The sequence below is a fragment of the Metopolophium dirhodum genome, chromosome 2, assembly GCF_019925205.1.
Source record: "Metopolophium dirhodum isolate CAU chromosome 2, ASM1992520v1, whole genome shotgun sequence".
In the NCBI taxonomy this organism is placed as follows: Eukaryota; Metazoa; Arthropoda; class Insecta; order Hemiptera; family Aphididae; genus Metopolophium; species Metopolophium dirhodum.
Genome location: NC_083561.1, coordinates 39,452,903 through 39,464,960, shown reverse-complemented (window position 1 = coordinate 39,464,960; position 12,058 = coordinate 39,452,903). Strand labels below are relative to the sequence as shown.

Here is a 12,058-nt window from a genome sequence, read left to right as displayed (position 1 = left end):
TAATTAATGGTTTTTTGTAATTATCTTATATATATTATGTTCACATATTATAATAATATAAATAACCGATATTTAGTTATCAGTAAGATAGTTTCGTTATTTTTAGTCATTTATCTAATTAAGGTACTACGGACAGTCACGATCGCTATAAATTTCGTTCCCATCCTTCTGGAACCAAAAAAGAATAAGAAAAAAAAAAAACTTATAAAAAAACAACGAGGGTCAATGTTACGAGTTTTTCATTTACTACAGTCTAGTAGTACTTCTTATTCTAATTATGAACAAATATTAAATAAACAAGACCAATCTAATCCACAGTCCGTCGTAGAAAATGATTTTAATGAACATTTTGATATTGTTTCGTCACCTATTCAAATGAAAAAAGTCAAGAGCCAATGTCACGATTAGAATGGGGATATTGTAATGTATAATATAGAAATGAGGGCCCCACATTTTTTACTTACCCCGGGCCCACAAAACCGTGCTCCGGCACAAGGTAGGTAATATAATATATAATTAAAGAAATATTTTTAAAACAATATTATGGATTTTATAGATACAAAATATATTGAATTTACAAGACATTTTTTCTTGTTTTTTTTTTTTACTTTTGCCAATATTCGCCCCCCCCCCCCTAAAAATCAATAAATCATATACCCATATTGTATTTAAAAATTATCAAAATAATATGTGGCGCAAGTGTGGCGACAATCACACCTGCCTAACTTCCCAAGTTCGCTGAACAGATTTCTGCGTCAGAAGGTATTCGCACGAGGTTTTGGGTGTAAATAATGACAGCACTGTTTTTGGTAAGATGCATCTGCGTCGAGATCGTTTTTTTACTTATACAGTTAGGTAACGGCGAGCGATGGCGCTACAATGTGGCCGAGCGGTCGTTCGTTGAGCGGGTCGACGGAGTCGGGTGTGCTCCATGCGGGATACGTCGAGAGACGAGTACGTCGGAGGAACGAAATTTCGGGCGGTCATACGTGAGCGGTGTGCGTGAAGACTGTCAAGGTCGCTTCACTATACGTAACGCACGTTTCTTAAATATTTTATATTCTTTTTCGAAATAATTTGTTGTCGATGAGATATTATGATTTTTATTTTTAATTTCATGTTTGTATTATACCTAGTTATATTGTTATAAACTTATAACATTTTAACAATGCTGAGGTTTTTAATATGTTTATTTAGTTTATTATTATATATATTTGTTATATAAACTCTATAATTATGTTTTTGAAGTTTTATTAATAAAAGAAACATTAAGTTTTATTATTTTTTTGCAGAATATGTATAACTATTATGAAATATATATTATGTGCCTACTATTCCTAGGAGTTTATATGACAATAGTAAAAACCCTATTAAACCTATTACTTAAACAATATATTTTACTAATATGAAAAATATTTAAAATTTCAAAGAAGGGAAGAGAAAAAAAAGAGAAATGCGAGTCTGCACCTGACATGGTAGTCGACAGTCGCACGCCGACGGCGGCCTACAATACTGCGCCTGTGCGAACCACGGCACGTATGGTACACACCAGGGACCTATTTTCATAATGTACCAAATAGAAAAAAAAAATTAAAAATTAACACAGGGATTATTATATTACTACTGACTTTATAATAGATTCTAATCAAATAATATATTATATTACATACAATTATTAAGAGGACGCTAGTCACGCTACACTCGCATGTGTTCTGACCGTCTTACAAATGCACATCATAGCAAAAACTGTTTTGCACGGGACAACTATGCTCCTTCTGTATTTATAGTAGAATTACCAAAATTCCACAACGCACAGGGATGAGCTTCATCAATGTCGTAGCATTTTTATTATTTGGATAACATAAATACAATTTAAGTTATCAGTTTGAGAACATTAGGTTTTTTTTTGTTTTTTTCGTTTAATTATTAAAAATTACTGGTAAGTGCTAAGAAAGAACAAAAACGCTTCGATACAGATAAAGTTTTTCCTTGCGTGTTGTGGAATTTAGCCATTTATGTAATTCTACTATAAATACAGAATTTTTATAAAATAATTGTAGTGTTATATTGAAAAACTATAATATATATTTAATATGACACTAGTGTGCCATTGTGCCGCAAAAGGCGCGCGTGCAACAGGTTGGTCACCCCGAGTATAGACTATAGTAGGCGGGGGCATAACTCGAGGTATTAGCGAGAAGGTTTGCTGTCGTATCCAGCATCCACTTAAAAAACGTTTATTATTTCCTCAGCAATGCCTCCATTCGTATGTCATATATAATAAAACAAATACGTTACGTTATAATCGTCGGGTTAAAAATCATTACTTTCGTTTTGTGAAACGCTGATATTAGATGCCATTTTTGAAGTGTCCAACGCTGGTCGCTTGTTGATTGTAGAGGTGGGTGACGACAAACACGCTATTCGACAAAAATATAATGCCGCTGCGGTGCCGTAAAAAAATACGGCGAAAAAACGGCTGCGATGCCGTAAAAATAATATTATTTATGTCGACAATTATTTAACGGACGGCGTACGGGTGGCAGTAACCAATTCGGGAACTACAGGAACAGTGGAGCGATGCTAATGTATCGTACGGTGTCGACGCCTGACGGACGAATCACGAATGAACTCGAACGCGGTGTGTCGTTGTCTGCCAGCTTGTTGGCGGCGGTTTGTAACACACCGGCATGGGAGGGAGTGGAATGTTAGACGTACACGTTCGGTGTATGACTACGCTTTTGTGTGCGTGCGTCGGTTTGCGGGTTGACGACGTTTGTGTGGGCGTGTTGGACACCACGACGACGCCGCCGCCGCCGTCTCGATTTCTGGTAAGGGACGAGACATAATACTGCGGTTATAACGCACGGTAAATATGCGTGAGCACCGCACGTCGAAAACGCTAGATGAAAACCCGTATCTACATGAAATTTTCACTGAAAATTTATATTGCCATTTTCTATGTACCATGAATTATTCAAAATATTTTGACTTGTTTTGAGCTGTTCACGGGCATTATCAATTTTCAATTTTTTTAGTTTTTTTCCATGAATGACATTACAATTTTTTTTTTTTTGGGTAAAAAAGCTTGAAAATTTGATACAAGGTTGTTACTCTAATGTTACAATGACAATTGAAAAATATTAAATAATTTTTTTTTTTATAAGCATTTTAAGTTCAAATCTTGACAAAATAGTGCACATTATTTTGAGTTAGAAATTTCTAAATTTTTTTTTTAAATCTAAGATTTTAAAATGTAATACAAGATTCCTTATAAGGTTATATAATTTTATCAACAAGAAAATGTCTATAATAAAGTCACATTACATTTTTATGAGCGTTTGAAGTTGACATTTCTACAACATCAAATATTTATTCGATTTCTCATGTAGCGATTTTCTTATTTTGTTGTAAACGAAAAACGTTTAGTCATCACTTACACAATTTATTATATTTTAAAATGTTATATTTTATACTTTAATAATGGGTGAATTAAAACAATAAATATTTTTTAAACAGTATTTTCTAAATATTGTTTTGAAATGATTTCATTAACTGTACACCTGTCACCAACATTATTATTTTACGCTTATATGTCAAACCTAATTAGTAGTATTTATGTATACCTACCAACTATTTATTTTTTTAATTATAAAATAAAACGTTCCGAAAGCGTTTTTATGATACTTACTGCGTCGCATAATTATATAAGCAACAAACTAAATGTGCAGGGTTTATAATATTATTGGTACCTGGGTTTTGACTTCGGTTGTGTGATCGTACAACCAAAACCTTTTATCCCCATAAAATGTAATGTCACGCACAGGTTTTAAATTTAATAGCGGTTATACTATATGCAGTGGTAATATATTTTATAATTCAGACCACAATTTGGTGTGCAGTACAGAAATCAACATGTGTAAATGTGTAATACGAATTGAAAAATGGTGTAGTCCTGACGCTGTAGTAACCTAAAAATGGGTTTAAAATTCAAATGTTGCACAAAGTGTTCATAACTTCTATATGTTGTACAATATAACTTATATAAGTACCTACCTACCTTACAAACGATTTTACTTATTGTGTACAAAAAAGTGTGCTTCAATACGATTTTCATTAAAATTATAGGAGATATATTGTACAAGATGTACTTATTTATAATAATTCAACTGATCGTTATATTATATTATAATATAGTGAAGCTATAAAAATGTTAGGAATAAACGTAATATTATTTAGTTTATTTAATATTAGCTGGTTTTATATATATATCTACGACTGTATACGTTATATTCTAACCATACCTATGCATGTAAAATGAAGGGAACATTTTTGATAAGCAAAAAAAAGTTATTATTTTGATAAAATGGTTCATGATAATGTTCAAACTGTGCAGGTGGTACGTGGATCTAAAAAGATTGAGTACGAGTACCATAGCACTATACTGGGTAAACGTGCAGCAACATTTTTAGGAAGGTGTGCCTACTATCTGCGCAGTAACAATACAACAAGTTTTATTACTACAGTAGACATATCTTACCGTAGTATAAACCGACTAAGAATCTTGGCGCCCGCCATGTAGACCCATCACCTGTCGATTAGAATAATATAATAGGTACCTACCTACCTAATGTACAAACAACAGTTTTACATTTTACCTTTCGGCTACAATAAAACGATTTATTATAAATTCAGACGACGGTGACAATGATATTATCTACGGTTAGCATTCCACACGAGTACACGAGAACACGTCATGAGTTTTCTATAAAAACTTCTTAAAATGGTACAGGTTAGGTCATCTACCTAAATTCCATGATACCTTTTATTTCAGCAGACAATTTATACAACATCAAACTAAAATGTATTATTATACATAGTAGGTATGGCGTCACACGGACAGCTGCTGCTGCATCCCCTGTTAGAAACAAGTTTTTAGTAAAAACATACATGAACCGCAGGATCTTGGCATTTCTTTCGTTTTTTGTGATAATTCACTGCTAACAATTTAATTGGTTATGTGCACAGAAACGAATGTGCACAACAATTCCATTATAATGTTTGGTTTACACGATGCGTAGTACTTTTGACTTGATTTAATTTTTACTTTGTACAAATGACGTGTACAGCAATCTTGTGCAGTACTTTTCTCAAGACTGTTCTACTACATACCGCTCAAGCGCGGACGACCGCCCAATCCAAAAAAATAACCCAATCCAAATATATTATTTTTATATTCTGAATTTATGTATTTATATTTTGAAGCATAATCAATTAACAAGTGTAAATAAAAGACATAATATTGTAATTGTATTTTAGATTCTGAGCGGAGTGATGAATCCATTGGTTTTTCAATGGTGATATTTTTTTTATTTTTTTTTATTCTGTATACAAAATGTCTACCAGAAGGAGTGCTTCAATTTCAACATATAGTATCTTATTTTTTAGAAAATTGGATTAAGATGGTACTTTAAACAGGTCATTTTTCGATTTTCTCAATAGTTATTAAATGCCACGAGAAAAACCACCGATAAATTACAAAAAACTGCTAAAAATGGGATTTTAATTTCTAACAATTTGTTTATCACCATAAAAATAACGATTAATATAATATTAATTCAACATACAGGCCTATAGTAAAATATAATAACAACATAAAATCTCCAGACTGACAAACCATCTCCGCTCAGAATCGTTTACGTATACAATGATAATATGATATCATTGAATTCAAATTTAATACAATCCATTATACAGTGACCCACTTGTAACCTACTATACAGCAGAGCGACATCCACTTACCCGCATTTTTGTATTTTTTTGTGATACTTAGCCCTCCCCATACAAAATTCCAGGCTACGCCACTGAGCTAGTGAATGTGCACTTGTGTTATAAACAGGAACCGCCCTGCGGCTGCAGCCTGCTGCGATAAGTAAGAGCTCTTTCACACGAAGCCACCATGGCAGCGCCACCATGGTCGCGCCACCATAAGATATTAATAATTAAACTAGCGTATTCACACATGGTGGTACCACCAAGTTGGCCGCGCCACTCATAGGAGTTGTAGCGACCAGACATAACAAACGCGCGACCAAAATAGAAGCGCGACCAACTAAATTTACATAGTTCTAATGTAAACACGCGTAATCTTTTCATTCGTATCACAGCCAGTGGCGCGTGTTGACATTTTTTATTTTGCCAGTTTTTTTATTTAACATGGATAACTTTGATTCGGAAAAGTTTATTATTGAAATAGAAAATCGCCCGGCAATATGGAACTCTGCTTGTAGCGATTATTCTAATCGTGATATTAAAAAGAAATGTTGGGAAGAACTTACAGATATATTTTCCTGTGAAGAAAACACAATCCAAGAGAAAAAGGAAATTGGTGAGTAGTAATATAAAATAGAATGAAAATCTCCGGTCAAAAACTCCGAGGACAAAATATCAAAATTTAAAAAAATAGAAACCGATCACTACAGTAATAATATATATAATATAATTATAAATGAAAATTAATAGAATATTTTGTATTTTCGGAGTTTTTTTCTGACAGTAAAAATGTGCTCGGACTTTTCGTCCGCGATTCAAATAATAAACAAAAAAAATATTAAAATATCCAAAATGTATATTACCTACTTTTTCGTAAATTATTTTCTATTATTATTACTACATTGTACAAACTACATAAATTTAACTTTATTTATATATTCAAATATTTTATTTACGTTAAGAATTATTTATATAATATTTAAATTTTATTTAGATATAAAAACTTAAATTTTACTATACTGCCATTCAACTTGACCATCGGTTACAAAATAATTTGCGTACTTATCTCTCACAGTTTGAGCATTTTGTGATCCTCTTGTTACATTTGTGTTTTCTATATTTTCCAATCCTTGAACTGTTAAAGTATCATCATACCGATATCCATCTCTTGCCCGTACAAAGTTGTGTAAGATACAACAAGCTTTGATTATATTTTGAGCCAAATCAAGTTTCACGTTTAATGGTCGATGAAAAATCCTCCATTTATTGGAAAGGATTCCAAATGTACATTCTATGTATCTACGAGCTCTCGACAGCCGATAGTTGAATATTTTTTTTGTCATGGTTAAATTTTTTCCACCATATGGTCGCATTATATTTTCCGATAATCCAAACGCTTCGTCACCTACTATTACATATGGCATTGGTTCTGAGTTCAACGTTGAAATCGGTTTTGGATTAGGAATATTCAGAGAATTATTCATCATTTTTTTATAGAACATAGATTCTTTAAAAATTGAAGAATCACTACTCTTTCCATAAGCACCTACATCTATGGATACAAATGAATAGTTGGCATCACAAATACCAATCAATACAATCGAAAAATAATGTTTGTAATTGTAATACAATGAACCAGTGTCGGTGGGCTTAATTACTCTGATATGCTTACCGTCGACGGCGCCTATACAATTAGGAAAATTTGCAAATGTTTCAAATTTATTTGCAATTTCGAGCCACATTTGTGTTGATGGTTGAGGCATACATTCATCTTTCAATCTATTCCATATAGCCTCACAAACTTGAGTAACAAATCCAGAAATAGTAGAAATTCCTAGACGATATTCATGGTGTAATTCCGTAAAAGAACATCCACTGGCAAGGTATCTGCATAAAAATTAGAACCAAATAATTTAGGTATCGTATTGAGGTATTCGGGAAAAAAAAAGTCATAATATAACACTTTTTATTATATTATGTACATTTCATAGTTTTAAATTTTTGAACAATTTACCTCCCTATATTTATATATATATTGCAATATAATTAATAATGGTGTAACACTTTATTTGACATAGGTATCTATAACCCTATATATATATATAATATCCGTTTAATAATTTAATAAAATACTATACCAAATATTTTAAACTATGTATGTTAAATAAGAGATTAAAGTATATATAGCAATAAAAGTAATTTACATTTGACTTTATCTTAAAAATATTGTAGATTCCTAGTTGGTACATTTGAAAGGTCTTACTTAACTTATTTTTAACTAAAAATTGAAATTTTGTAAATATTATTAAAAATGGATAAAATAAATAGTATATATGTTTATACATTTTTTAATAATTAAAAAATGCATGATGTAGTTTTAAATTTAAAGCGCAACCTATATATTTTTATGTACGATTATTTTTTTAGGAATAAATTTACAACGCAAATGGAAAAGTTTACGTGATTGTTTTTCAAGAGAATTGAGCAGAATTAAAAAACTTAAATCAGGGTCTGAAACTTCCAGAAAAAATCCATATGTTTACTACAATCAGTTATTATTTTTAAAACCAATTATTCAAAATAAACCCACAGAAACAAATATAATACCAGATGCTGATGAAAGTGGAGATGATTTAGGAGGTCCTTTTAATACTAATGTATTGAATAACGAACCTAATTCTAAGAAAAAAAAGGTTAATCAAAGAAATTCAGTTGAAAACGAAATAATTAACGCATTACACCAAAGTGTAGAACTTCGTAAAGAACAAACGAAAAACTATGAAGAAGACGCCGATAGATTGTTTTTATTATCTTTATTAAAGCCTCTGAAAGAAATACCTGAGCATTTACGTTTTTCAGTTAAAATGGATTTAATGAAAGTAATAAATAATGCTCAAATGAATATGCAATCAGTTTCTTTAAGTATGTCTCATCATCCTCAACAATATAATCTTAGCAGCCAAAATGTAATGTCTCCATATACAAGTTATCATCCTATATATCAAACAACCCAACTACATTCAGATACAAATTCTCAAAGAGTTTTACAAAATCAATTCAATAGTCAAATAAGATCTACATCTGTAACACAACATCAGTCAAGTACTTCAACTCCACTGCCCTCACCAAGCTTTGCTTCAACAGAAAATTCTACAGACTCATTTATACAGACAGATATATTCAACTAAAATAAATTATAATACTAAAAGTACACCATCTAATTTTAAAACAGATAGTGGATATGTATTGTGTTTTTTCATTTTAATATGTCTATGTTTTTAATTTGTAATAGGTATTTTTATAATAAGGGTATTATAATATAGGTTTTGTATTTGACATTCATCTTTAAAATAAAAATGTTTTAAGAAGATCAATATTATAGTTTATTAATAGCTTGTACGTACACGTAAGTATTTATTAAACAAAATTATACTTTACCTTAAAGTTACGACTAATTTTTCAAGAGGTGAAATACATTCTCTCATATTTGTTTGTTGACCCGTTAAATCGTCTTGAAGTTGTTCCATTAATTCATCAAATGAACTAACAGACATTCTTAAATAGTTAAAAAATTTGTCTTCATATTTTCTTAAATCATTATAAAATAAATTGAATAGACCTTTCGTAGAACGATCAGACAGTAGTGGGTGTACCCAATATTTTCTATTTTTTTTTCGTTTACGTACAACACGAGCGTACAGATATGCTACACATGCAACCTCTTCCACTTCCATTTTGGAACTAAATTAAAATTATATTCTATTCTAAATTCTATCGAAAATTAAAATCACAGAGGCGCTTCTGGAAGCATGAACTGTGGCGATGCTTTTCTGGTGGCGCGACCATGGTGGCGCTGCCATAGTGGCTTCGTGTGAAAGAGCTCTTAAATAAATTGATCTATGCTGTTTCTATACAACTTGCGGGCGTCTACTTGGTGGGTGGTACCTGCTATCCTAAATAGTATATAATATGTTATTTCGAATAACAACCAACCAACAGTGTTATTGATGTATTGTCAGATAGTGTATCTCGTTCGAATAAGCGGGTAATCGGAAAAAAATCCCCAAAGCAAATACGTATATGTAATTGTACAAATGAAAATATTATAAAAAGCCTATAGTATGGCCTATCTTATCTTTAAATTTTATAAGAGACCAATTCACTCTAATTTTTAAACTAACGTGATTTACCGAGCGTAACATTTTTCGTTTTTTTAAATGAGTATATTTTATTTCTTATATTTAAAATTACTTAAATATTTATATATTATATTACTGTGTAAGTGTTAATGTGGACACACAGTATATATTATTTAAGTTTTCAATTCATGAAATGGACAACTTTTCATGAATATATTGATTTCGTATACGAGTAGTTATACTGTTTCCGATCAGACGTAAAAATTAAATTATAATATATAAATATAAATATTAAATTTAATATGACTAATAAAAAGGACGATACACGGCCATTTGTTGTTTCGTCTTACAAGTGCGTACCTAACATATAGATAATTTACGCTGAGGAAAACGCGTAACGCGTAAATTAGAGTAAATCAACCTTGATGAAACTTGATGGTAACTGCCAACTAGTTAGTACATTATTTGTGTATTTTACGATAGTTACATTTTTTAGTAAGTTATGCGTATATAAAAAGGAGTAAATAAAAAATGCCTTTTAGTTAAAATTGTACATTAAGTAGAATATCAATTTGACAAAAATATAACAGTAAAATTAAATAATATAATGCTTTAAATGAGTTAATATTTTAAAATGAATAGTGTTCTGTTTATAAATCTTAACATCTTACATTATTTTTTAACTTAAGCATTAAGAGGATGTCAGCGCACTATTTGTTTCCTCTATGGTCCACGCACAACATAGACAAAACGCATTAACGCAGAATCATTTTTTTTATGTTTTTAAGTAATCTTAGAGTAAAATCACCCATTACAAAAAAGATAGAGAATAATATTTTTGAGAGAATGACATATCGATTTTATTTTTTATTGTTATTTGACTTTGTATTCGACTTTCAAAATAAACAAATAAATGTTGTAAATTCAAATTATGTTTAAATGGTTTTGGAGACAATATTTAGACAAATAGATATGTCATTTCCTCAAAAATATTATTCTCTATCGTTTTTATAATGGGCGATTTTACTCTAAGGTTACTTAAAAATATGGAAAAAGTTATTCTGTGTAAATGCATTCTGTCTATGTTGCGCGTGGGTCAGAAAAAACAAATAGTGCGCTGACATCCTCTTAATACTTAAGTTAAAAAATAATTTAAGATGTTAAGATTTATAAACAAAATACGATTCAATTTAAAAATATTAACTCATTTAAAATATTATATTATTTAATTTCACTGTTGTATTTTTGTCAAATTCTATTTACTGTACTATTATAACTAAAAGGCATTTTTTGTTTACGCTATTTTATATTATAAAATATAGATTAGATTATACATTTTATATTATGAACCCCCTCCCAAATTGTTTTTTGTGTACGTGCGTGTTTAACATCCAAACTCGCTGATTGACTGAAACTGAAACTGAAAAAAATGAAAGTGGCTAATGCAGCTCAAGTTTTTAGTCAACGCGTTGGCTCAATTATGCAACAATTTGCTGAGATTAATAAAAGTTTATAGTATAATCCATTGTGTTATTGTAGAATTAATAACAAATTATATCTTCTACTAGGTATGTTTTTGTATTTCTACAGAAAGTAAAGTAATAAAGGGCATTGATGCTTCAGAATAAAGTACAGGACAATTATGTTTATTTGTGGACAAGTTATTTGATAGTAAACAGTAACTCCATTAAACCAGTACCTGGTATTTGTCTCATTGGGATTTTTGGCAAAAAGTATTAATCATTCTTAATTCAATGAGATATATATATATACAAACAAAGCAACTGTTCCTTCAATTACTTATTGGATAAAGACAATAAAAGAAATCATACACTTTGAATCACAAATTCTTGATTGTGGCTTTGCATTTGTATTGTTAGAATATTTTAATCAAGATCAGATTGAAAACTTCTTCAGTTCCATTTGGAATCATAGAGTCAGAAATATAAAACCAACACCAGTTATGTTTATTTCATTGTTAATAAACAACTTCACGTCTAACCATTTGGTAGGATAAAACTGTGAAAATGATGATTATGATGGCGCTTTGGATAGTCTAAAGAATTTCTTATTTAATGAAGTACCCTTAGAAGAGACAATTATTCAGAGTTCAATGGAGGAGAACATGATTGAAATCGAAATTCCAG

The 12,058-nt window shown here is 30.5% G+C and overlaps 3 protein-coding genes across 5 annotated transcripts in view; 1 reads left to right on the top strand and 2 right to left on the bottom strand.

Moving 5' to 3' along the window:
- The window catches only part of LOC132938363 (uncharacterized), a 32,797-nt gene that overhangs the window by 11,652 nt on the left and 9,087 nt on the right, over positions 1 to 12,058 (bottom strand). The window contains exon 1 of one of the 2 annotated variants that reach the window (XM_061005150.1): positions 2,328 to 5,796. The exons of the other annotated variant lie outside the window; for it this stretch is intronic. Coding sequence (XP_060861133.1) covers positions 2,328 to 2,361 — 34 coding nt within the window. The 5' untranslated portion in view covers positions 2,362 to 5,796. Of the gene's footprint in view, positions 1 to 2,327; positions 5,797 to 12,058 lie in introns of those variants that run through there. 2 annotated transcript variants of the gene reach the window in all.
- LOC132938365 (uncharacterized) lies at positions 5,796 to 9,184 on the top strand. Its single transcript, XM_061005153.1, has 2 exons — positions 5,796 to 6,388; positions 8,200 to 9,184. Exons 1-2 carry the CDS (start codon positions 6,217 to 6,219, stop codon positions 8,958 to 8,960), a joined length of 933 nt encoding a protein of 310 aa, XP_060861136.1. The 5' UTR covers positions 5,796 to 6,216; the 3' UTR covers positions 8,961 to 9,184.
- On the bottom strand, positions 6,420 to 11,765 carry LOC132938364 (uncharacterized). Of its 2 annotated transcripts, XM_061005152.1 has the most exons (3): positions 9,211 to 11,765; positions 7,445 to 7,659; positions 6,420 to 7,324 (listed from the first exon to the last, which is right to left on the bottom strand). In XM_061005152.1, exons 1-3 carry the CDS (start codon positions 9,504 to 9,506, stop codon positions 6,777 to 6,779), a joined length of 1,059 nt encoding a protein of 352 aa, XP_060861135.1. In that variant the 5' UTR covers positions 9,507 to 11,765; the 3' UTR covers positions 6,420 to 6,776. The 2 variants fall into 2 exon arrangements, with proteins under 2 accessions (XP_060861135.1, XP_060861134.1); XM_061005151.1 differs by having other exon boundaries at positions 6,420 to 7,659.